The sequence below is a fragment of the Mchenga conophoros genome, linkage group LG10, assembly GCF_057382185.1.
Source record: "Mchenga conophoros isolate Kocher_MC1m ecotype Shallow Benthic linkage group LG10, M_conophoros_male_GT1.1, whole genome shotgun sequence".
In the NCBI taxonomy this organism is placed as follows: Eukaryota; Metazoa; Chordata; class Actinopteri; order Cichliformes; family Cichlidae; genus Mchenga; species Mchenga conophoros.
In genome coordinates, this window is record NC_140535.1 from 17,828,142 (window position 1) to 17,855,436 (window position 27,295).

Here is a 27,295-nt window from a genome sequence, read left to right on the forward strand (position 1 = left end):
CACATTTATGTGATCATTTTTATTTAACAAAATAACAACCAGTGTCAATGAATGCTAAAACCCACAGATACCACAAATAAAAACATCAACTTTACAAATCATCACATAATCTCCTCAGTAAATAAAAACATTTTTCTTTACATAGAAAAAAAGGTAGATTATACAAAATACAAGCACAGCAGTAGTATTACATTAAACCAAGAGGTAAAATCAAAAGGTAATATCTGTTGTTCCACGGGATGAAGACAATGGGAATCAAATATCAAGTAGGAAACTGTATTTTCTTTTTTCTTTTTGTTTCCATTTACTTTTTCCTCTTTTCTTTTCTTTATTTTTTTCCTTTTTTTTTCTTTTCTTTTTTTTTTTTTTTTACAAAATGATGCTATAGAGGATAAAGTAAGTAATCAACCACATCAAGAGATAACCCCATCCATTCAGTTTGATATAATCAAAATCTAATACAACCATGAAATAGACATTTTTCAAAAGAAATTCAATTCACCTTTAAGGGTCACAGCCTTCCTTTTTTCATTGAACAAGTAGAGCACAATAAATCAGGACAAAGAGAGAAAATGTTTCCAAACTGGCCTTAATTCAAAGTCCAATAGCCAAACCTTTATTGTCCTTATCCTCAGTGGTGCAGAGACACTGCCCCATAGTCCAGTCAGGTTAAATATGTTTGGGTTTTTTTTTGTTTTTTTTCATTCGTGTCGTTTCGCTGATGTCGTTTCAGACATACTGCTCTTTGGGAAAAGTGTACGCTGCTACTCCTGGGGGAGGAGAGGACAGACCTGGTACAGAGGGGTATTTAAAGATGGCAGTGGTGTGTGAAGGAGGAGAGAAGGTGTTTCCTGATGCGGCGGTGCTGCTGATGGTCGTTGCAGGGTTTGGAGGAGTAGAGTGGTAGGGGTGCTGGGGAAGAAATGTAAGAGGAGGGTTGATTGGAGGGGAGTAGGGCTCTGGGTAATCCTCTTTGTTACAGGCCAGTCTGTAGCTCACATAGTCAGCTGTGCTTGGAAGCTCTTCGTAAAACCGTGCTGAATGCTGTGAAGAAAGGAGGCGTGTTTATTAAAGATCTACAGTATTGTGAGTCGTGAATCATCTGTGGGGGGGGGTTTAAATTTCACTACACTGAAAAAAAGGGATTGCCCATCTCTTGGATTTATGTAAGCATCTTGCGTGTATTCAACACAATTGCCTGATGCTTTAAAGTGAAGTGTAGATACAGTATAGTGTAGAAACTGCATTATATGCAGAGATGGTATATTAAATTGTTCATATCATGTTCGAGTGAGTAAGTAAGTCAATAATATAGCAATGTTAAATCTCGCGACACTGCATGTGATTTCATCTCGACGGCTTTGGATCGTGGTTTGAGGAAGGCATCCATCTCAGTCAAGTCGAGCAGCCGCTGAAGGCTGGGTGATTGTTACATTTACAAAAGTCTAACTTGTAATTTGAACAAAATAATTTCATGTTTCTATGGTGAACGTAATTAAATCATGTAGGATTTGTATGAAATTCAACACCTTAATTTGTTCTTGTTGAGATGACATGATACAATCTAGTAAGAGTGGCTAGTTGCTGGACTTATGAAATTCACAAGATCACATGAGATTTCAAACTTTTGTCAATTTTGTTGTCTCACAGCAAGAAGGTCCTGGGTTCAAATCTGCAATCTGGCTAGTTTGCACTGGGTTCTCTCTGGGTATTCTGGTTTCCTCCCACAGTTAAAAATCATGCAATTATTAGAGTTAGGTTAATTCCAAATTGCCCATGAATGGTTGTTTGTCTCTACTTGATAGACTGGTGAGCTGTCCAAGGTGTACCCTGCCTCTTAATCTATCACTTCAAGGTTATGCCCCAGCCACCCCTCCAACTTGTATAAAGATAGGAGGAAGGTAATTGCTGTAAATCCATCCATCCATCCATCCATCCATCCATTCGCTTCCGCTTATCCTTTTCAGGGTCGCGGGGGGCGCTGGAGCCTATCCCAGCTGTCATAGGGCGAGAGGCAGGGTACACCCTGGACAGGTCGCCAGTCTGTCGCAGGGCTAACACACATTAAATCCATTTAATGTTTATGTTAACCAGACTCTAGACTTTGTTGAACATTATATAATATGAAGATAACATGTAGTATTTAAGTGACCACATAGTACTGGGGTAAAAGCTATTGAATAGTTTTGGAATAAAATGACAAAATTGTGAACGATTAAAATATTCCAGGAGTTCAACTTACTTCATCTACACATGTTTCAATCCTGTTTAATCAACACAAAATGCACAGGTTTATTGAATATGAATAAGTTATGTTGATTTAACTAAGTTGTTTAAGTTTCTGCCAAAGCAAAACAACTGTGTGCCACCAATGTCCACTATTGAATTAAGTAAATCCAACATGGTCTTTTTTTCAGTGAAGGAAGATGGGAAACAGGTACAAACTTACATGGAAATACATAAATAAGGCATATAAGGCAAAAACAGAGTTTGTACAATTCTAATAAGATTTACAGTCAGTATTTAGTATGACTGCCTTTACTCTTCAACATAGCCTGAACACTCTCAGTCAAACTTTATTGTAATTTCCTTAATTAGTCTTCAGGAATAATTCTTTAAGCTTCTTGAAGGGTACTCAAAGCTCTTCTTTGGATGTCGGCTGGCTTTTCCTCCGTTCTCTGTCAGGATGACCCCACGCGGCTAATGCTGATGTCCAGGGTCTGGGGAGGACAATCCATGACTGATAGTGCTCCGCTGTGTTTTTCTATCCAGGTATGCTTTTGATAGAATTGGAAGTGTGTTTGTGGTCATTTGCTATGTTCATGTTTTTCTATCTACTATAATCTATGTTCACCACTGGCTGAAATGCAGCTTTGAACCGTGACAGAACCTCCACAATGTTTTACAGATGGCTGAAGACAGTCACTGTACCTCTATCCTGACCTGATATCTAATGACATTTTTAAATTTGACACTGATTTTCAGGCCAGTTCTTGTGTAATGTGGCATACCGCCACCCTTTTCTCCCTGTTTCCCTTCATTAAGAATAGCTTCTTAACATCCACACTTCCACTGAGACCAATCCTGATGAGGCGTCAGTGAACAGAAAACTATTCAAGAGAGGGGCCAGATGCATCTCCCAGCTCCTGTGTCATGTTTTTGCTGGATTTTTCTTCCTGTTTCTTAAGAAAGCGGCGTCAGATACTGTTTATCTGCTGTAAATAGTTTTCAGGTCTTCTGTTGTCTTCCACTTGTCCAGTTACTTGAAATTTCCTGAGAACATACTGCACACCAATCAAAGTTTTTGGCTAAAACCTATTTGGGGATCATCTAGATGCCAAATTACTATTTTATGCCTGTCAAACTGTGTTAAGGTTGACATTCAAATAACTAAATTGAGGGGGGGCTGCTGGTAATAAAGTGTCTAACAGTACAATTTAAAATTGGTTCTTTCTTTTGAACCAGTGTGTACACTCAACACTGGTTTATCCCTTGAGTTAAGTGACTTTTTTTAAGCTTGAATGACTCAGTCGGTGTTAAGTGGTTTAACAAACAAACAAATAATTCCTCTAAAAATGGTCATGAACAGTGGAAAAAGCAGCAAAGAAAAGCTTTAAAAGGCCTTTATGAACCTGGAAAACTTGCTCAAGCCCACTGGCTGTGGAACAGTTTACCACTACAATTACGTTTGCTTGACTCTGTGGATTCTTTTAAAAAACAGTTAAAAACTCTTCTGTTCAAACAAGCCTTTTGTTGATCTACATATTTTATATTTTTTACATTTTTTACATTTGATCTTTTACATTGTATATAATGTCTATTGAATTTATTGTTTATTTTAATATTTGTGTACAGCGCTTTGTGATTGTCTGTCTGTGAAAAGCGCTTAATAAATAAAGTTTACTTACTTACTTACTTACTTACTTACTTAAAAAAACAAGTCTGTCTTCTTGGAAGGAAAACATGAAGAAATAAGGGGTAATTGTATCTAAGCTAGTACAAATCCTGAACTATAGGTACATACTTTACGACATAAAAGTCCTCACTGAAGTTTCTGTCCTCTCAGTAGTGGCCCGGAACAATTTTATTTTTATTTCTATTTTATTAGTGGATTAGCCAAATCCCTGTGGACATTTTACAAACTTTTTAAATATGTGCTATCTAAATTCCACTCAGTGCAAACGTTACCTGGACGTCATCTGCTGGCCTTTTTCTTATTGGCTGGGACAATTTTCTGGATGGAGAGTCACTGATCAAGCAGAAAACAAAATAAGTGATGTATTAAAGGTTTTAAACTGTGTCGTAAAAAACAGGCACGTGTGAAGCAAAAAGATGGAGAGCTGTTTACGTACGAGGCGTCGTACTTTCTACTTCTTATTTTAAGCACCAGGACTGTGATAGTAATGCCCAGGAGCACTCCAGCAGCCAATAATAAGGCGATTACGCTGATGACATCACTCGTTGCGATCTGCGGTAATGGTTTTTCTGCAGAAAAAAAAACCCAACAACACACTTTTAAGGAAAAGCTCCAAAAACTGTGCAGCACGGAAAATTTGAGTGTAAAGCAGTAAGCAAAACCTTGTTTCTGAAGGAGTGTTATATATTACTATTATTAATAGCATTAACAATATCAGAAGTAGTAATGTTGAATTTCAGACAAATTCATGTAATCTTACCTAAAACGCTGACCTCCACGGAGCCCGATCTTGTCCCGATGCTGTTCGTTGCATCGCACACGTAGATTCCCTGCAGGTCATATGTGACCGGCCCTTTAAAGGTAAGGACGTTGTCTCGGATCTCAGCATTGCTCGGGATGGTGCCATTAATCCTGAACAGTACACAGTGGTGTGAAATCAAAGTTTACAAACCCAGGAGTACACCACAAAACAGAAGCTACAAAAATATATAAAGCCGTTAGGAATAATAGACTCCTGTGTAACTGATAAACTACGACCAGATATTACAATGTTTCTTAGACACTCAGCAGCAGCTGTTAGGCTTTAACTTTTTAATTATGAAGCGGATTCTGATCTCCCTATGTGGAAGCTAAATTATAAAAACACCTTCTGTTCTTATAAGCCTCACTACCACTATTTGCCACTGGATATGAAATCTCCCAGGAAAATGAAGACTTGTTGAATCAAAACAGGTTTCTCCTGGAGCTATCTGGAGCTAAAACGGTGACTAGTAGGACAACAGAGACCACTACGTAAACTCTCCCCAGAAAAGGAAGAAAGAATGCTTTTATCGTAGGAAGCTAAAAGGGAAAGAAATAAAACCAAGAGGGAACCTCACTTCAGGGCTCGCAAGAGTTTAAAAGTTACATTCAGTCTATATTATTTGAACTGGTTCTTTATATAAAAGCCTGCTTACATCGCTGTGGGACAGGGTTTCTGTGACAAATAAAAATATAGCTCTTGAATGAGCTGTTAGGTCGGCCATTACACCCAAGATGGCATAAAAATGAGCTAAACTGAATTAAATTGACACTATTGTAATTTGGTCAATAGTATAAAGAGTTTACATGGTGTTTGTGACTATTAATCAGTCAAATGGCAGTTTAATATAATGCATAAGCAGAAGCTGGAATCACACTCAGACACCACGCTGGTGAAGCCAGTGAAAATGATCTGCTCTCTGCTGCATGAGTGCTGAAAGTAAGAAAATAAATGTTAGAGCTATACTCACACTCTCCACTGATACAGAGAGACGGCCGGGTTGGCATCAGCTATGCAGCTCAGCTGAACATTGTCTCGGTTCAGGTACCAGTTTCCATCAAACCCATCCACTAAAACATCTGGCTCATCTGTCGCACACATGCACAAACATTTAGCTGGCAATACTATCACAACAAAAGCTCTCAGTGCCTGTACTGTCATGTGGTTGTTAGGTTTAAAAGAGGCCTACACTGAATATCGAGGGTGACGCTGTCAGTGTAGACTTCCTCGTTGTAGGTGGTGACGCAGGTGAGTGTCTCTTTGTGCGTTTCTTTGCTGGGCACCAAAATGTAGTCGCTCTGAACCGTGAATGTCCCGTCTGAGTTCCTGTACTCTCGGGTGGTCACTTCTCCAGGTACCCTGGTCTCCCACCTGCTCACATCAGTGAGGACTTAATGGAGATGCACAAATACATGTGTATGCAGTAAATGTAACCTAAATGTTTATTTTAGTGGACAAAAAGTAGAAGTTTTTAAAAAGAGGAAAGCATGGAGATGAGACAGATTTAGCAGTAACACTCTCATTATCTGGGGCGATCGTGGCTCAAGAGTTGGGAGTTCGCCTTGCAATCGGAAGGTTGCCGGTTTGAGCCCCGGCTTGGACAGTCTCGGTCGTTGTGTCCTTGGGCAAGACACTTCACCCGTTGCCTACTGGTGGTGGTCAGAGGGCCCGGTGGCGCCAGTGTCCGGCAGCCTCGCCTCTGTCAGTGCGCCCCAGGGTGGCTGTGGCTACAATGTAGCTTGCCATCACCAGTGTGCGAATGTGTGTGTGAATGGGTGGATGACTGGATATGTAAAGCGCTTTGGGGTCCTTAGGGACTAGTAAAGCGCTATATAAATACAGGCTATTTACCATTATCTGAAGATGACAAAGGCAAACCTTAATCAGAGGACAGCACGCTGTGAAAAGGAAAAGTGAATTCCCACACACCTGATTGTACCGGGTGGCTTTCCATTGGAAGAGACGCAGGTAGCCACTGGAGTTTTTAGGTTGGATGAACGAGCCACCAGTGTTGGTGTGGACAGACTCATCTGAGTTGTTGGGCGAACTGTGAAAATGTAATACAACACAATGTTTGATGAAAGTGCTGATAAGTAAAACTATGGCTTTGACCTTATATAAACTGTATAGACAAAAGTACCGGGCCACACGTTACATGTACAGGAGCCATGAAGCTCCCAGCACACAGTTTTTGTGCTGATGTCAATGTAAGAGGAGGTTTGGAGCTCTGGAGTTACTGAGTCAGCAACTTTTATGCACTATGGAGCTCAATACTCAGCGACTTGTGATTCTTTACGTCACAGGTGTCAAACTCCAGGCCTCGAGGGCCGGTGTCCTGCAGGTTTTAGATGTGTCCTTGATCCAACACAGCTGATTCAAATGGCTAAATGACCTCCTCAACATGTCTTGAAGTTCTCCAGATGCCTGCTAATGAATGAAGTAATCATTTGATTCAGGTGTGTTGACCCAGGGTGAGATCTAAAACCTGCAGGACACCGGCCCTCGAGGCCTGGAGTTCGACACCCCTGCTTTACGTGGTCTGGCTCTTTTTTTCCAGAGTTGCTGTGTTTCCTTAACACCTTAAGAACAACCGATTCTTTCACAAATGTTTGCAGAGGCTAAGTGTATGGATGAAAACACCTGAATTTAACGATTAAGCGAAAGCTTTCGTTCATATAGCGTATCGACAGCAGTCACCTGAAAGCTGGTTTACACTGTATATTTAGGAAAGTAACAAAATCAATCAAGAAAACTTCTGTTATATGAATGAAGAAATGAGTGCGACAGTGCATTCTCGACCTTGAAAAAAACTAAACTTGTTACAGATGAATAAAGAACCGCCTAGTAAAACAGGATTTTTTTTTTTTAAACGGTGCACTGATGATACTTTTTTTTAATTTTATTTAGGCCAAACAAAATTATGAAATAGTTGGGTTGTTTCTTGATTTGAATATGATGTCTTCAAATGTCCTGGCATGTCTGACTGTGAGTGTTCAGATAATCAAAAAACTCTGTAATAAGCAGCTTAAAGGACGGTGGGACTGTTGATATTTTTAAGAGAGCAATACACTGGCACTCTAAATATTCAAATAACCAAACACATCATCTCTGACATTCATATTGGTTTTCCTGCTGGCAGATACATGATGACAGCGATTGATGTTGTCTGTTAAAATTAGAGAAATATGAGGAGTAGATGCATTTGAATATGGACCTCACGTTACAAGTTTTTGTTCATGAGTCTACAGTTTCTAAAGTCCTGAACCTTTTATGCTTATCATAACTCTAACAATTTTACGTCCAGCATCTCCTGTCAAGGATGGAGGATGGCAATCCACCTGTGCTACACCGACAGATCATCCATCAAAGGTCTGCCTTACCGTAGACAGTCAGGTTCACTGTGTTCTCTCGGTTTCCTGCGGGGAAGGTGGTGTATTCGCAGATGTAGGTGGCCTCATCAGAGAGGCGAAGTGAAGAGAAAGTGATGGTGGTGTCTTCAAGAGTGGGAGTTCGTCGCCTCACCGCTGCGTTCTTGAAGGTAACGCGGTCCCTGTAGGGCGGGGCCACAGACACACCCAGGGATGGATTTGCTATTGCCACGTTCTGCTTTGTGCCGTTCACCAGTTTCTGCCATGTTACCTAAAGAAAGAAGGATGATTCACGATGGAGAAAAGATGCCTGACATGACGGAGAACATCATACTGCTCAAGTTTGAAAGATCTTAGATGAGCCACAGATGTCACACAACAAATATGATTTGAGGCAACATTCCTATTGTAGGAAATGAGTTTATCCCACTTGGGTCAGGCCCATAATTTTTTAGACAGTGGCACAAGTTTTGTAATTGTATCCCTGTACATCATAACGTATTTAAAATTAAATCAAATCAGAAAAGATAGATTAAAAAATCTTTATTTGCCACATACTAGAGACATTGAGCAGCGATTAGAGTCAAAGCTAAATAAAACAAAGATCAATTAAGGGGCAATATTTCAAGTTATTCCAAGTTTAAGGAACAGCAAGTCACTGTAAATTACTATAAACACTTAAATAACTATAGTATGAAAACATATTGCATGCTATGGAAATGTTTATTACACTTGTGTGTATTTTAGTCAGTCCTTATTTTGTTTCTTGCCATCATTCTGATTGTGGCAGGAGCGAAGCTGTAGTGGAAGTGTGCTGTGTCTGCTGTGCTGCGTCTCAGGCTGTGTGCTGATTGTTTTTTTATTGTTATTAAGGATGGGGATGTCTCTGATGATATGAAGTGCTCTTATCTTACAGTGGTTTGTTTCATTGATGGAAGATGAAGCCTTATAATCCCTCTGCAGTCTTTATGACTCTCTGGAGAGCCTTCCTCTCGGCCTGGGTGGTGTTTCTGTACCAGACAGTAATGCCAGGAGTCAGGATGCTGTCCATCAGTTCTCTGTAAGCTTGAGTGAGGGCATGAATGCTCACTTCTGCCTTCCTGAGCAGCATGATGAAATAAAGCTGCTGCTGCTGGAGCTTTTTCACTGTTGCTGTGATGTTTACAGTCATAGTCAATGTCACATGAAAACCAAAGAACTTGTGGCTGTCGGCTCTCATTACCTCAGTCCTATTGATGGCTATAGAAGCGGGGGGTGTTTTCTGAAGTCTGCAATTATTTGATGTTTTTTTTATGTTAAGGAGGAGGAGGTTATTCTCCTCTCTGTAGACATTGTTTTTAACCAAGTCCCTATATGCAGACTCATCCCCCACCTTTTATGAGCCCGAGGATGGTGATGCCATTAGCGTACTTGATGATGACAGTGTTGTGAAGAGTTTAGTGCTGAGACAACAGCCCTGTGGTGATCCTGTGCTGATTGTTAGCTCAGAGGAGACTCTGCTCCCCATCCTCACCACGTGGTCAGTCTGTTAGGAGGTCCAAAATCCAGTTAATAATCTGGATCCAAATAATCAGGATGTGATCAAAATATTCAATAACATTACATTAACTGTTAACTAAACCCATTTTACATAGTGCCCCATCTTTTCAGGAACAACACCCACTGAACAACTTAGCGGTAAGAAGTAGGGCTGGGCGATATGACCCAAAATTCATATCTTGATATTTTTTTAAAGCCATAAAGTAAGAACAAAAAGAGAGTTCTTAGTCAAAGCTGTGTCCCAGATGTCACACGGGCACTTTTATTAACATACAGCATAGATGTGCATGAAAAGAATTACTCAAAAATAAATTGTGAGCATTTATTAAATAATAAGGCTCCATAAATAAAAGAAAACTATGTTGGTTTTGTGTATAACAAAGAGCTCACAATTGTGCAGTCAAAATATAAACTAAAAGACGCTGAGCATAATAACAAAGAGACAGATTTCACAGCTGCTCTGTTCCCAACTTCTACTGCATGACTGACAGCCTGGAGTTTGAAATCCGCTTCCTAAGCATGTCTCTTAACAGGTGCCATTTATGGTCCTTATACACACACAATACGGTAATATTACGTTGAAGCAGAGTACGTATTAGTGATGTGCAATACCACTGATTTCCTTTCCGATCCGATACGAAGTAGAATTCAGGGTGGTATCGACGATACTGATCCGATACCGATACTTTGTACAAAAACTTATTTTATTTACTGTATCTCAAATTTAAGTGTCATAATGATTAAAGGACAACAGATTACTTGTTCTTATCACTTAATAATGCAGAGTTAATCATATAGAAATAAAAAAACTGAAGTTATGCGCTATTTGAACACCTTGCCTGCCTGCAGCACTAAAGGACTCCATGAGAGACGTCTGTCTCGCCCTAGCAGCACCTGTCCCTCTCCTCCTCTTCAGTTCGCCTCAACATACGCTTGTCATATTCTGTGATATGATTTACTCTGAGGTGTTTGACAAGGTTAGTGGTGTTGCCACAACACCTCACTTTTTTGCCACATGTATCGCAAACCAGCTCAGCTGTTTGTGGAGGTAAAATAGTCCGCACATGACTCCAATTACGCTCAGCCATTGTTGTGAGTGCGCACGCCAAGGGGCTGCAGACATTTATGCACCCGTATTTTGCACATGACTATGAAAGGTGGAAGAGGAAGTAGTTCCTTCGAATGTAGACAATCTGAATGATATAGTTACTTTCCACTGTGTTCATGTTAATGGTAAACTACAAATTTACCCTAAATTACTAAAATATCGATATTTTAATGTGAGAATCGATTCTAGAACTGGTATCGGAGGAATCGATATTTCAGGATCGATCCGCACATCACTAGTTCGTATTACTACGCGAGGCTCCTCGGTAGCCATAATGCTCCGACAATCCATCAAGCGGTGCAGCTCCGTAGCTTACCAAAGTCGTACTAAAACATTTTTTGACAGATTGCTGAGCGCTGTGTACCACATAAAATCGGTTCGCGGTCATCAAGCACAACCAGAATTCATACAAAAGGCGCACTGTCAACTTTTAAAGAGAATGAAAGGATTTTAGGCCGTGCAGCCCCTGTGGGCTTCATGGCGTTAGCGTGGTTAGCTCGTTAACACGTTGACGCCGTCCAGCCCCACGCACGGAGCGATGCGCAGTAACTCGTTAAAACCCTCAGAGGTCCTTAGGGACATTTATTGTTTTTTGCATTTTTAATTTTAAACCATTTTCACTGTGTTGAGTGGAATATAGCCAAATTTGTCAAAGAATTTTCTTTTTAATTATATTTTATAATTGTGGTGTAAATTCATTGAATTAGCCTAAAATGGCTAAGCTACAGAAATGCATCCACCTTAGTCCCTTTGGACAAAAATGTCCACATTGAAACCCATTATAAACGCTATTTTTCACGCCAGAAAAATTACGGTCAAAGGGATCGTCAGGTTTCCAGCTTAGGTTTCGTTTTGGACTACAGGCCTTAGAGTTGTAATTTTTTTATTTGTCCACCGGGTGGCGCCCTTGCTTCACATTTGACCTCTGCTGGAAAACAGCGGGCTGCTTGGACAGACCTGCCGGAAATGAAGCCTCATCTCCGGCGTGCAGCAGCGGCTTCGCCCGCTGATCGGGCGGGACCATTTTTTGGTCCCTAGGACCATGAGAGGGTGCATTTTTTTTTTAGTCAACAGGAAATGACGTATTTGTTGTCACGTGGTATCGCACGTGTCTGCTGGAGAAAGGAGTCCCACGCAACATGCCCCGGTTCTTCGTCGCGACTTACCCCGGGAAGAAGCACTATTTTCGGCCTAGAAGAGCAGCATTGACCGCCTGGAGACCGTTTTGGGCTCCGGGAAAAAAAATTAAAAGTAGATCGAAATTAATTTTGGTGCCAATCTTTGGACCATCTAAAGGCCTAATTATAATAACAATCAAATATTACTTCAAATGTTTTTTGGGAAAATATTTAGTTTTTTAGTTTTTTTTTTTAGTTTTTTTGTAATTTAAAGGGTTAAAACAACGAAAATATAATTAAAACTTTATATGAATATTTCAGGGAGAAGTAGTTTTAAAAGACTGACCAATTTAAAGTGAAAAAAAAAATTAATATTTAATATTTTTATTGCACTTTTTGGGGAATTGTCCTTAGGCATGCATTTTTTAATGTGCTCCTGCAAAAAAAATAATGGCAGGTCAAAATGAATTTTGGTGCCAATCTTTGACCCATCTAAAGGCCTAATTATAATAACAATCAAATATTACTTCAAATGTTTTTTTTGGAAAATATTTAGTTTTTTTGTTTTTTGGGGCTAAAAAAACAGGGCGCTCATGTAATACAACTGGGATTTAAAGGGTTAAAACAACGAAAATATAATTAAAACTTTATATGAATATTTCAGGGAGAAGTAGTTTTAAAAGACTGACCAATTTAAAGTGGAAAAAAATATTAATACATAATATTTTTATTGCACTTTTTGGGGAATGGACATTTATGTCCATTAGGGACCAAGGTGGATGCATTTTTTAAGGATCTCCAAACGGAGATTTGCCGTGTCCATTTTGTCGCTGCCTGCAGGTGAAGCGATGGGGAAGGAGGGGGATTTGTGTTCAGTGAAGGAGAGGCGAGGCCGAGTAACGTTGCGTAAAGACAAAAGTTGACGAAAGAGAGGCAAACTTGTGGCTCCACAACTATAATTATAACGTAACATAGACTATATCGATATAAAGGATATTGTCACATCTTATCTTGTATAAAAATATATCGATATTTTTAAACAACTCCCAGCCCTACTAAGAAGTACTAATAAATTCAGGAGACTAAAGGTCTGAAGTTAATTTCAATATGCTCTCAATATGAGGTCCAAAGAGATGCTAATGGGGTGAAATTAGGCAGGAAAGACAAAAGACAGGAGAGAAACTTAAGAAGTGTCTAAAATTAGCTATTTGAAAGACACTGGCCAATTCAGTAACACCAAACAGGAACACAAGTGACCTGGATGACTGTAGAGTTGTTTTCCTGTTTATTACAAAGTCAAGAACAATCTCAAGGTGGTATGCTTATTACAGTCAAACTCTATGAACTAGAGTCACCTTTCAGGATGTCTGCAACGCTCATTGGACAGATTAAACTAAGACTGGCTTTAACCAGAATAATGGGAAAAGAAAAGCAGGGAGAAGGAAAGAAAGAGCTCATTATCCGAAGCACACGAGATTCTCACACACCTGCTAGGTCAGTGTGTGAGGTTGTGGGCAGGTATGGCTGCCAAACGGACAGCTTCACTGGTGTTTATTTATAATGTGACTGCTGGCAGAAGTAGCAGGATGAATTTCGAAATGACACTTTCTGATTTAATCAAATGCAGTGCAAAAAGATAATGACCCCAAAATGACTGAGCCAATTAGCCCATATGGAAAAGAAATAGTAAAAACATATATGATTTGCTCATGAAAGTGGCCACTTTCATGAGCAAATCATATATAAATCATTTAAGGCTTACATGATTTACTCATGAAAGTGGCCACTTTCATGAGTAAATCATATATAAATCATTTAAGGCTTACATGATTTACTCATGAAAGTGGCCACTTTCTCATTACTTTCATATATTTTTTAGTAAGTATACAAAACATACAAGTTTCATTATATAATTTTTCAAGGGATCTTATATGTGTTTTCACTCTTGTATGCTTTTCATACAAGTTTCATACAAGACAGATAAAAACTTTATAAGATTTATATATATCTTTTCCATATGGGAGAAAAGATATATTGTTTTTAACCAAGATACGCTCCACTAAGCATGTCTGTCACTTACTAGCAATAAAACTGAATTTAGAAATACACATAAACAAGCAGCAACCTGATAAAGCATCTCAGAGGAAGAAAATCAGCATTTGGTTTCAGTCATGGGCTGCAAATGATTTACCTTCACGTGATTACAAAAATCCATCCATCCATCCGCTTATCCTTTTCAGGGTCACGGGGGGCACTGGAGCCTATCCCAGCTGTCATAGGGCAAAAGGCGGGGTACATCCTGGACAGGTCGCCAGTCTGTCGCAGGGCTAACACATAGGGACAGACAACCATTCACACTCCCACCTAGTGGCAATTTGGATTATCCAATTAACCTATCCCCACAAGCTGCATGTCTTTGGACGGTGGGAGGAAGCCGCGCAAACACGGGGAGAACATGCAAACTCTACACAGAAAGACCCCGGCCTGATGGTGGAATTGAACTCAGGACCTTCTTGCTGTGCGGCAACAGTGCTAACCACCGTGCCACCGTGCTGCCTTGATTACAAAAATCCATGAGCGTAATTATGACAGTTTGCTCAGTTAACTTTGAACGTGGGGTTAAAAAAATGTCTGTAATTCTTAACTGTACCTCAAATGCATCTTGACTTATTCATTTAAATATAACTATGATGGAGAAGAGACGGAAAGTTGTGAAAACTCCACCACTTTCCAAATACCTATGGAACAGACTGCATTTAGCAGTGTTTATTTATTTGTTTTATTCAACCAAATACAGATTTCAAATACAGATTTAGATTGACTTCTTACTACAGAGACAATGTTGTAAGGATAAAAAGCAGTTTACAAAACTGACATCTTATCTTATTGTTAAATGTTAGTGCATTTCTACTATTTGTGAAAACCACCACTGAGAAATCCATGTAAGAACCTGTTCTGTGTCGTAATAAATACTTGTACTGGTGAGTTTAAATTAGCTATAGGTGAGGATGTGAGAGTAAGTGGCTGACGAGGGTGTTACTTTGGTGCTTGCTTAATGTCAGCTGGAATAGACTCCAGCCTCTCATGACCCTGGTTGGATAACCGGTTTAGAAAATAGATCGAGGTTTACTATTATTATTATATCCACCACGCTTGCATGCAAAGGCGAATTACTCCAGGTTTTACTGGATTTGTGTCCCATTTACTAAAATGTTTAAGAGGCTGTTTCTAAAAACCTTATTTTAAGAGTTTATTATACCTCTGCTAACTCTACTTTTAGCCTTAGTTTTGCAAATATAGTTGTGGTTTTGTCATCTCAGTGATAATTATTATTTGTCTGTTATATCCATCCATCCATTTATCGATCCATTTTTAGTGTCACAGGGGGGACTGGAGCCAATCCCACCTGTCAAAGTCTTTAATTCAATTTTGAAGACTGCCAATAATAGTCATTTAATAGTCATTTAAAGGTGCTCTATTTGGAAGGTAAACACCCTCCAATAATAGAAGGAAAACGCTAACAACCAGACGATCAACACTGAGTAAGCATTTAGTGACAGCTGGAAGGAAAAAGTAGCTTTTCACCGGAAGAAACCTGCAGTAGAACCAGGCCCAAGTAGAGGCAGCCATCTGCCATCCTTGATGGGAGGGTGACAAATGAGGCACCCCCTGGACCAGATATACTGTGTTTTTGTGATTTAGTACGTTTTGGACCATATACACTTGGCATAGTACATTCATTTAGGTGAGCAATTAATACCTGGGAGATTTTGACAGGCGGAGAGCTGTTAATGAACCGGCACAGCAGATCCACCCTTGAGCCAACATACCCTGACTTCCCATCATCCATTTCCACAGTCTGTCCATTTATTCCTAGAGGAGAAGCAGAAGAGGTTAAAGACACACAAACACTCCCATGAACAAACACACAAACATACACGCTGACAGCGTTAGACTGGTGTGCTTTAAGTTGTTCACACTCAGAAAATATGCTGAGCTCATAAAGTGAGCTGAGCTGTGAGAGGTGATTTCAGCAGCGTAACGGGTCAGCTGAGGTCGAAGGTTGTGGATTAGAGAGAGATAAAAATAAGCGTGATTTGTTACTTTTCCCACTGACTTACTGATCTCCTTCAACAAATCCAACACAGAGCCACACCCACCACATACACAAGTACAAGTTAGTTAGTGGAACTTACTAACTAACCAAACCATCATTGTACATTAGACACCGTAGACATAATTTGCACATGGAGGGCTTTCCGTGTTTGAAATAATTAAAAGAAGAAGAAAACAAACAAGATCACGAGGTGCCATATTTCATTCTGCAGGCCATTATTTTCATGTTATGAATAGAGCCCATTAGATGCTTTAGTTTACTTTTTACCATAGAAAATAAATTAATTAATAAATCAGTTCTTGGAGTGTATACAGTACTGTATGAATATATGGTTATGGACTTGTAGTCTAAAGCACTTTGAGTAGTATCATTAGAAAAATAATTAGAACTTTAAATAAAATCTATCTTCATCAGTTCCCTGCCTTTGGTTATCTTAGTCTAGTTAGTTTTGGTTTCCTTATTTACTTTGGACGTATTATCAGCTTAGCTTGGTGACTCCTTAAGAATAACCATTTACAAATTCACCTAATAAGTGAAACATCCCCAGGCATGCAAAAATAGGCGTGCAGTGTAAAAATCCAAAATAAATATGCAGCGCTATCAGCTGCATATTTACCAGCTTTTGAATAAGGGAGCAGCGCAGAATAGGATCTAATAACTTTCGTATTTGCTTGTAAGTTCCTATCATTGTTTTATTAAAATCTTACTTTCTGTTTGTTCTATTCTTGCCAGTCTCAGAGTGTGTGCATTTGGATCTATTGAAGTAGTAGAACTGAGGTTTAATTTCAACTGTCTGTTTATGATTAAAGAGGTGGCTGTGAATTAGGAAGTAGAGTGGGTTTATGATAAAGATACTAACTGATAGGACTGAATACAGCTTTGTGGTTCTCCCGAGGGCTCGAATAGTGCTCCGGTGATATTTGCTGCGTTACTACTCCTGGACTGCACTGTCTTGTTACATGCTTTATCATTGCTGTGCTAACAACACACAGCTGTATCTCTAATTTAATTCCAGAGATCTTGCTGATGTAGACACAGTTCATTACCAACATAAAGTGAACTCCAGAGCATTGTTCAAAACTAAATTGCCTCAATCAGGACTGTTAAGAATCTTTTCAAATAGTTTTACCACTCTCTGAACTTTAAGCATCATGGGAAATCACTCACTTAGCACTGAAAATCTCCAGCAAAGCAAAATTGCAAGGGCTCAGATTTAAGGCCTAAGACCAAGATAACCAGAAAACTGATTTGCAAAACTTTTAACCCCTATAATTTGTTGGACATATCTTCATATGTATTAAAATGCTGCAACTGAATTTGTTGGGTTTTGAAAAGCACATACTAAGGACTGATTTTTAAAAAATGGGATATAGAAAAAGTTGCTGGTATAAACCTCACAGTTTGTTTGTTTTTTCATAGGCTGTTACATTATCCATCTATTCGCTTCCACTTATCCTTTTCAGGGATGCTGGGGGCGCTGGAGCCTATCCCAGCTGTCGTAGGGCAAGAGACAGGGTACACCCTGGACAGGTCGCCAGTCTGTTGCATGATAAAGTGTGTAACAAGACTAAAAAATATCAGAGCTGAGCGAAGCTGAGTCTTTCTGAAGTAAAGATGGGGAGGCGTTTCTACCACTCTGGGTAAGAGTTTGCGACCAAATGCTTCAACGACTGATGAATAGCATTTCTCAACATAACTTCAGAGCTGGTTTGGGAATTTCATTTTACTGTGCATAAAATCATCAAAGGACTCAGAAAATCCAGAGATCACCAGAGTCTGCAATGGAAATCACTGCACAGACTCTTTAACGGCTCACAGTTCAAAAGCCAGCAAACGCGATGGTATGGAGGAACATGGTTGTTTGTTGGCTCACTGTCATCCAGTGAAAACATTTGGAGCATCATGAACAAGAAAATACAACGAAGGAGACAAACTGAGCAGCTACAATCCCACAGGCACTCACTGGATTTTGTTAGGCACACCTGTTCGTCTAACAGATGATTATGCAATACAAAGGGGAGAATTTGTAATTAAAGAATAGATAGTAGCATCTCTACTACATCTGGTTTCTGGCAAATCAAATGGTAACATTAAGGGCAATAATTCAATAATTCTGTTCTATTTATTTAATGCTAATTCACAACAACTGTCACCTAGTGGCACACAAAAGTCACTTTATTATGTACTGCTTGTTAACTCAAATATCTAACAGCCAATGAAATTGCAGCAGTTAAATACACTGACGTATGATTAAGACCACCCGAAGTTCAAATCGAGCATCAGAATGGGAATGAAATTTGATTGGTCTAAGTATTTCAAAAATATATTGGGATTTTCCCACGCCACCATCTCTAAGGATTATAGAGAATGGTCTAGAAAAAAGAAAATATCTAGTGGGAAAAGGCGTTGTTGATGTCAGAGGTCAGATGGGTCAGGAGAGTAGCCAGACTAACTTGAGGTGATAGAAAGATAAGATAAGATGACCTTTATTAGTCCCACAGGTGGGAAATTTGTTTTGTTACAGCAAAAGTGCAAAGTTATGTAGCAGAAATTAGAAAACACTGGAATGCAATAAAATACTATATACAATAGAATAAAATAGAATAGAATAGAATAATATATACAATAGAATAAAATAGAAATACAAATGCTATATACAACTGAGTAAGAAAATACAAAAGTACAACTTCGTCAGAAGAAGAATTGTACAAGAATTGCACATATAGCAGTCTTATTGCACGTGTGAGGGTTTGATCAGCTGAAAAAGTCTTTGTTGTGGAGTCTGACAGCAGTGGGGAGGAAAGACCTGCGAAATCTCTCCGTCCCACACCGTGGGTGCCACAGTCTCCCACTGAAGTAGCTGCTCAGTGCTGTCAGAGTCTCCTGCATGGGGTGGGAGATGTCGTCCAACAGGGATGACAGCTTAGCCGCCATTCTCCTGTCACTCACCACCTCCACTGGGTCCAGAGGGCATCCTAGAACAGAGCTGGCCCTTCGGATCAGCCTGTTCAGTTTCTTCCTGTCCCCAGCAGAGATGCTGCCGCCCCAGCAGACCACACCATAGAAGATGGCTGAGGCCACCACAGAGTCATAGAAGGTCTTCAGGAGTGGGCCCTCTACTCCAAACGACCTGAGTCTCCGCAGCAGGTACAGCCTGCTCTGCCCTTTCCTGTAGAGGGCTTCTGAATCATGAGTGCAGTCCAGTTTGTTGTTCAGATGAACACCAAGGTACCTGTAGCTGTCCACAGCCTCAATGTCCATACCTTGGATGTTCAGTGGTTGCAGTGGAGGATGCTTGTGCCTGCGGAAGTCTACCACCAGCTCCTTGGTTTTACTGGCATTGATCTGGAGGTAGTTCAGCTGGCACCAGTCCACAAAGTCCTGAGTCAGTCCTCTGTACTCCTTGTCGTCCCCATCAATGATGAGGCCGACTATTGCAGAGTCATCAGAGAACTTCTGCAGGAAGCACTGGGTGGAGTTGTGGGAGAAATCTGCAGTGTAGATGGTGAAGAGGAACGGAGCCAGAACCGTTCCCTGTGGGGCCCCCGTACTGCAGATGACCCTGTCCGACACACAGCCCTGAGTCCTCACATACTGTGGTCGGTCGGTGAGGTAGTCCAAAATCACAGTGCTCCCAGCAGTCTCCAGGTGAGCGAGGGAACGATGTAGGAGGTGGATGATGGCATCATCCACTCCAATGTCAGGTTGGTAGGCAAACTGAAGTGGGTCCAGTGATGAGCTCACCAGGCAACAGTAACTCAAATAAGCACTTGTTACAACTAAAGTATGCAGAAGAGCACCCCTGAATGCACATCAAGCCTTGATGCAGATGGGCTACAGCAGCTTTAGACCACATGGGATGCCACTCCTAACAGCTAAGAACAGGAAAATGAGGCCATAATTCTTGTGTGCTCACCAAAACTTGGATAATAGAACAAAAACGTTGTCTGGTCTCATGAATCCCAATCTCATCTGCAACATCTGGATATTAGCATCAAAAATTTTGCATAAATGAGCACCACATGAGTCATTTAAACACCCCAGCCTGCTTGAGTAATGTTGCTGACCATGTCATCCCTTTATGACCTCAGTGTAGCCATCTTCCAGCACCTTGCTGAATCAGTGCGATCAGGAACTAAGACAGTTGATAAAGCAAAGGTAATTTGCTGTCTAATTTCACCGTCCTCTCTTAGCTATTTAATCAGTACCTCATTCAAATGTTCAATTTCAGCCGTTGCCAGACTGAATTTTGATTGTGAACACTGATTTGTGGGACACAAAATCACACAGATTTACAGAGAAAAGGCTGTTGTCATTTTCCTGTCACGTTACAGAAACCAATCCGCAGAGAATTTAATAGGCTTTTGTGCATTTGCATGCAAACATGCACTCAAGAGCTTGGACAGATCTCTTAGGAGGACCCAACTGCACAATATGAACAAAATCTTTCCATGGTCAAACACAGCTGTGTGTTTTATGATATTAGCAAGTTTTGTATTAATGCTGGGGTTCACTGCGCTTTGCAAGGTCATTTTCATTAATTCATTGTGTGCTTTTGTGGGGGGTCTGTAGGAGGGGGGAAGGCCAGCAATGTCAGATTACAGCATTCAGGATATTAAAGTGCGTTTGCATTACATAATTTATGACCCATTTACTACTGTACATATAGACAGCTCATCTTTATAACCTGCTTTGGTTGAAGTAATGCATAGTTATTTTCAGAGTCTGCTCTAAACTAACCATTTAGTCAAGACAAGAGTTATCTGGATGGTTTTACAGTAACTGGAGTCTCACTTTTTATATATATATATATATATATATATATATATAATTATTAACCTGAAGCATGATTCTTGTTCTAAATATGGTAATATGTAATATTTCAGCCATCACCTCCTATTCAATTTTAACAAAAGTGTTGCCAGTGAATGCAAGCTATTTCCCCGAAAACATATTGAATCAAGGTAATCAACATATTGAAACACAGCTGGTGGAAGATGAACATCAGAAATAAAGAAGCTGTGTGTTTGCAGAATGAAATATCTGTATCACTATGATACAACACTGGCTGTCCAGTTTTTAGGTAAATGAAAAAAAATCATTATTAGAACTGCTGTTTCTTTGATTTACTGTTGACAAGAATTTGATCATGACAATATTAAGAATGTGTCTACGACAGCCCTTAATTTTTATTTAATTTTTTTTGTGGCCTGACAGCACGACAAGAATAAGTACAGGTTATGGAGTACATTTACTTCATGTAATTCTATGATATAGCACCTCAGAAAGGTAACAATGGAGCATTTGTCTTCAACTTCAAGTCAAAGCTTTTTAAAAGTAACAAATAACAGCTTGTCGCAAAAAAAATGCCACTAATGGCTAAAGAATTATAAACAAATATGTAAATGGCATTTAAAAGGATCCTAAAGTGACTCACTAATGCCACAGCATTTATCTTTTGGTGTGCTCAATCATATGTTAGCGCTTTAAACTCACACTTAAAACTTTGAAAAAGCCTGCAAAATCATGAAGAATGAAATGTGTGGTGACATTTATGTGAGCCAGACAGTTCAGGAAATATACTGTACCATAACTATATATACTGTACATAAACAGAGGGGCTGGGAAGCCAGCTATATAAGCCAGGAAAACTCTTGCACCCTGTTTCCAGTCATTATGCTAAGGTATGCTAAATACATTTAGGACTGGAAACGAATGTGGCAGCGGAAACACATTTCGAGTAGCTGTGACAAGAAATTATTCATGCCAAAGATAACAAGGAGTCTTTGCCTTAACTATACACTGCTTAACACATTTATTAGACCAACTGTCAAAAAAACAAACAAATATTTTAGAAATCTGTCACAAACTTGACTTTTAAGAAAGCCGAATTATGAATAAAGCACTTGCTAATACCTTAATAGCACTTAATGGTGTGACACTATTATAAAGTTTTACCCAGTAATTCTATTTTAGCATTAAAAATATAATTTTGATTAAAGAGGTTGTGCATACTGGTAGGTTAACCTGTGGCATATACACTGGTGGTGGTGCCATGAAAAAGCCTGTGTCATGTCTGTGTGTAGGCAGGCAGGAAGAGAGGACCCAAAATGCAGGACTCACTGAGGCGGAAGTAACTCAAAACACAGCTTTATTGCTGGTAAGAAGCAGAACAGAAAAACACTAACAAAACTGGAAGAACAGAATAACTAGGCAGGCAGGTAGGCAGGCTGGCTGGCTGGCAAACGGAACACACAGAGGAAGCGAGGGTGAACAGACGTTAACGACGCGACACCGAGTAGGGGAAGACAGACACTAAATACAAGAGGTGAACGAAGCGAAGAGGAAACAGCTGGGAGACACGGCTGACGCTGATTACACTGACGAGACAGGGAGAGCACAAAGCTGAACGCACTGACATAGGACACAGACCTACAAAATAAAGCACACGACAGACAGAGACACAGACTCGTAAACAGGCATAATGATGTCATGGACAGACAGAGGGACATACGGGCAGAGAAGACTAAGCACAGGCAACCTAAACCAAACATGAGGGCAAGATAACAAAACCTAAACCAGAAATAATCATCATCGTCATCATCAACATCATCATCATCGGATAACTAAAGAATCAGAATATAATTATAATCAAAACAGTATCACCAGAGAATAAGAACTAATCCATAATGCAAAAATAAACCAAAACATAAGAAACTCAAAATACTGGGTCGAACCGACATATAGTTTGCAGCTCCATGCATGAAAATGACTCCTTTTAGAGAAAAGGTTCCTGACCCCACAGATCTGCTTAATGTACCTATTATTCCTGCTTCTAACCCCAAAGATGTCGAGCAGTGAGTTTTAACCTGCTGCTTATCCCACCGCTTAAGATTTGCTCTTGCAGTTCACTTAACCGGGCAATTTTCTTTCACTGTTAATCAGATCTGGTTAATATGAGACAACACGGCGAGTAACACTGAAAAGTGTAATTGTAACTTCATCCATGGCGTGACCCACTTTCACTTATGTGGGATTTTTTTTTAACACACACACCTCCCATTGATAGCACCCCCTACTGAGCTGAGCAGCTGAGCTCATTATGGGCTTAAGGTAAGAACCGATAGACCAACTTGACACACACACACACACACACACACACACACACACACACACACACACACACACACACACACACACACACACACCCACCACACTCATATCTCATTTGCCCTACATCTCTCCCACGTTCCTCTTTCCTATTGCGTCCATTCACATTCTTCCATTGTTTAGAGTATGGGAAATGACCTCACAGCTCCACATGGCAATACTCCATAAACAGCACTGCATGGGCAACAGAAGAGCATGGGAAAAGCACAAAACAATACCAATATTGTTTCACACTTGAATGTGCAACGTGCAGCCAGACCATGCTGGACCTTTCCCTCGCATCCTGAGTGGATATCCCCATCTTTCTGCGCCATTACGTGAGAGGCTAATTTGAACATTTTCTTGTATGTGTGACAATTCAAAATAGAGGTGCCTGCAGGTGTTGTAGAAGGCTTTTAAAAAATAAGGAAGAAAGGAAGAGTATTATCACGATCAATCTCTTAATTAACAGTTCAAGCATGAGTTTTATTATTGTACAAGTTGTTGCTGTAATTACTTTAAGTTCCTGTAAAAATGCTGATCTCTGTTTTCTTTAGAGCTGCCTTTTTTCCCCGTTGTTCCCTTGTCACAAGGGGTCGCCCAAACAGGTCGCTCTCCATGTTTGATCTGACAGCAGTTTAAACCGGATGCCCTTCCTGACACAACCCCAAAGGGGATTTGTGTCTCCGGCTGGAAGTGACCCACCAACCTTTTGTAAGCAACCAGTAAAATACAGCCCTAAAGAGATTGCTAATTATTGAAACTCTAATTAAAACAACTCCTAAAGTCTGTCTGAAACCACAAAACCAATGAAAAACAATGACCTAATGTGACAATACATTAAATTTAAAGTACCTCTGCAGCAACCAGTAGCCATAAATCTGTAGTTATGGTAGCAGTAAATTATTTTACAATTTTGGTCAAGTTAAACATTCAATTGCAGTTAAACAACTTTCTGACTTATGGTTAACTCATGAAATGATCTCTGTGAATGACTGGTTCACAGAGATCAAACTCAATACCAAAGAGATAAAGTAACTACAAACATGTGTCTGAGAGTTTAAAAAAAACTCAGACTGATCTCATCACCTGCCGTGGTTCTGTTAATAAAGATTTCTGCAGTAAGCTGCAGTGTTTTGCTACCCAGAAGAAAAAAACTGACCTGATGTGACAGAGGAAGAGGACAGATTAGCAGTTTAATCTTTAGGCCATCAAATCTGTGATTGATCGGGGATTATACACTCTATTTGTGTCTCTTTTTTATTATTGTATATTCACATTGTAAAATCATTTGACTGATTAAACTGGCAAAAGAGGAAAACCAAACTATTTCCCTCTCTCTTTTTGGGGGTTTGACTGACACTAAGTCCATTTTTTATGCCAAAATTTACTATAAAAAGTTCAAAATTTCAAGTCAATCAGATATTAAAAAACTAATATAGTGAGACTTTTAAAGAGGCCCTCTTTAAAAGGTAGAGTGCTCATGCACAAAAACACACAACACTCACACCGAAGCCTGCCTTGTGCATACTACAGGTGGCCTGACAGTAACATATATGATATGATATATGCCACTATATGTAAATTCACACAGCAGCACCAACAAAAAGGTTGCACAGCATCAAACTGACTTGTAGACCTCCATTTACTCCATTTACTAAACTGTGTGAGCTCCAGCCCATTTCTGTCTAATATGAAATGAAAAAACAACAACTTCTCTTTAATTTCCCCCCAGATCGATTATAAGCTCTCATTGTGTTTGTTTGGAATTTGTGTGCACGTGTGTTTGTGCGCGTGTAATACACACCCACACATGTTTGTGTCTATGCGAGTGTGTAATCCCTGTGGCAGCGCAGGAACGTGGAGAGTACGCTTGGCCGGTGTTCAGCGGGCAGTTCATGAAGGATTATGATGGCTGCTGCATCTGTGTTTGAGACATGAAAGGAGAACACAGAGCCAAGAGGGGGAGGTAGATGCTGAGAAATGAGGAAAATAACTGTGAAGGAAGAGCAAATGTTTGAGAGACAATGGGGGACGGCGGGGGGGAGCCGTAATATTTGCAGACTCTAATGAGAAAGGGGTACACAGAAGAGAAAGGAAAAAAAACTGGAGGGAACAGACGGGCTGTGTGTTTGTGATGGATTATTTTTGTGGGGTAGCGTCTGTGTGTTCCAGCTGTGGACAGTGGATTATGCTAGAATTCATGAGGATGTCTATTTGTTGGTCTCACTCAGCCTTTTTTTGTGTCAGTCCGCAGACACGGATTTCAAACTTTTATATTCCAAAAGGGGGGGACAGTGTGGCGACAGCACTCACATCAGCCTGGTGACATCCTACACCATCTGACAGACCTGCAGAGGTGCTCTGAGTCTGCATGAGCCCAGAGAAAAGACAGATACACTGCAGCAACAGTCAGCCGGCTGGGACTTGGCAGCAATCAACTTGTTACACCCTTCTGCTCCCTGCTCTAATCCACAGCTCTGGCCTTCAGCATGACAATCCTGCACACATGCACCAGCCTCATACTCACTAATAACACATGTATGCACACAGGCAAACTACTGCTCAGCTCACACAGGAGTTGGGGGGTTTATCACTGAACGAGCGAAAAAAGCAATCACAGCAGCTCAGCGTCCATATGCAGCCACAATAGCTTTTGCCATTACGCAATATATATACCTCGGTCCCACCCACCCTCTGCTTCAATATTACAAGACCACAACTCTTATGACAGCTGTATGTTTGGCCCTAGCTTAGTGTGATTACACCGCTGCACCTGTTACAGTAAAGCAAGAGTTACTCCGTTCATCCAAACACATACACACATTTATATGTGGCACACTTTCTCTGCTGGCACCTGTGTTTTTAGTGTGATTGCAGCAGCGCACCTGCTGACATTGTGTACAACTTCCTGTGGAGTTGATCACTGCTGATTGTGGTTTGACAGATGAAAAGACTTAAACGGGCAGATGAGAGTGGAGTTTCAGGCTGTGAACGTGTCAATCACAGTGGGGAAAAAAAGATCCGGGGTGCAACAAATATGTCTAGATTATTTCTGCCTTTAATGCAACATGCAAACTCTTTATGATGCTAGAATTAATGGTAATGGGTATTAATATATCCACCTGGTGTATACGCATACAAAAATGCACTAATATTTAGCAGAAGTAATAACCATCCACAACCTGGCAACCCAAAATAAAAGTGCATTAATAAAACAACAGAGATGTGTTAATTCTCTGTTTTATAAAGGGTTTATAAATATCATAAAGCTCTGAAAATCATGTTAGTTCTCTATCTTTTGGGTTAACCTGTTTATATTAAATGAGTTTGTTTTTTTGACTTCATCCCATTCACTGGGATCGCCATAGAGCGGAGAAATCATGATTTTCACCTCGAGTTGGGCAGATCAATCCAAAAATCGGCAGTATCGAAACCAATGCTAGTATTGGTACTGAATTGATATTAGCATGATCAGTCCAGTACTTTATGAACCCTTTTATGTTGACTGTGATGTACATGAACCTGAAATGTGTGCTTTTATGCTGTTAACTAATTATCGTAGAAAGTAAAAATCACAGTGATTTAGTAGTCATTAAATTGTGTTCAGAATTAGCAAACTGACTGATTCATCTCTTAAATTACAGCTGCCTCTACAGGTTCAAAGTATCGGTTTTGGTGTCGGCAATACAGGTAGCGGATCGACATCAAAATTCGCATGATCACACAGCACTTCTTTCACCTGGTTGAGCAGAACCGGGATCACATTAACATTAATTAACGGGCTTTTGTAAAAGCAGAGTAGCTCACCTGGATTAAAAAAAGCTGTTATCAGGAATATCCACACTCCAGCCTTTTCCATGCCCATGCCACCCTTGCCAGCGTCTGGCTGTGGCTATTAAATTCCCTCTGTTAACTTGTTTTACGCCTCCTGCCTCCCAGACAGCAGTAGGTTCGACTTCAGGAGCGTCTGTCTGAGTCCAGTCATGTATCCGAGCAAACAGCAGCGCACACTTCTGATTCACACAGTTATCCTGAAAAAAGAAAACGATTTCTCAAACTTGCTCCGCACCTTTGGTCACTTTTCCTTTCTCTGCCCCCCTCTTCTAATTGAGGCTGTGACTGCGAGCGGAGCTGCGGCGTCTCTGTCCGACCGAGGCTTGGCGGGGATAAAGCAG

At 40.2% G+C, this 27,295-nt stretch overlaps 1 protein-coding gene across 2 annotated transcripts; it reads right to left on the bottom strand.

The window, feature by feature from the left end:
- On the bottom strand, positions 1-27,295 carry nectin1a (nectin cell adhesion molecule 1a). 2 transcript variants are annotated; one of them, XM_085289007.1, is made up of 10 exons: positions 26,928-27,294; positions 15,612-15,724; positions 8,099-8,357; positions 6,648-6,765; positions 5,908-6,089; positions 5,689-5,806; positions 4,677-4,828; positions 4,353-4,485; positions 4,189-4,249; positions 1-1,044 (listed from the first exon to the last, which is right to left on the bottom strand). In XM_085289007.1, exons 1-10 carry the CDS (start codon positions 26,983-26,985, stop codon positions 730-732), a joined length of 1,509 nt encoding a protein of 502 aa, XP_085145133.1. In that variant the 5' UTR covers positions 26,986-27,294; the 3' UTR covers positions 1-729. The 2 variants fall into 2 exon arrangements, with proteins under 2 accessions (XP_085145133.1, XP_085145134.1); XM_085289008.1 differs by having other exon boundaries at positions 902-2,720; positions 26,928-27,295.

Coding starts and splice junctions, on each gene's coding strand:
- nectin1a (XM_085289007.1), bottom strand. CDS start 26,985: ATGGGCATGGAAAAGGCTGGAGTGTGGATATTCCTGATAACAGCTTTT. Junction 5,807..5,907: donor CGTCACCCTCGATATTCAGT/GTAGGCCTCTTT, acceptor TGTGTGCGACAG/ATGAGCCAGATGTTTTAGTG. Junction 4,486..4,676: donor CGTGGAGGTCAGCGTTTTAG/GTAAGATTACAT, acceptor TTTTTTCTGCAG/AAAAACCATTACCGCAGATC.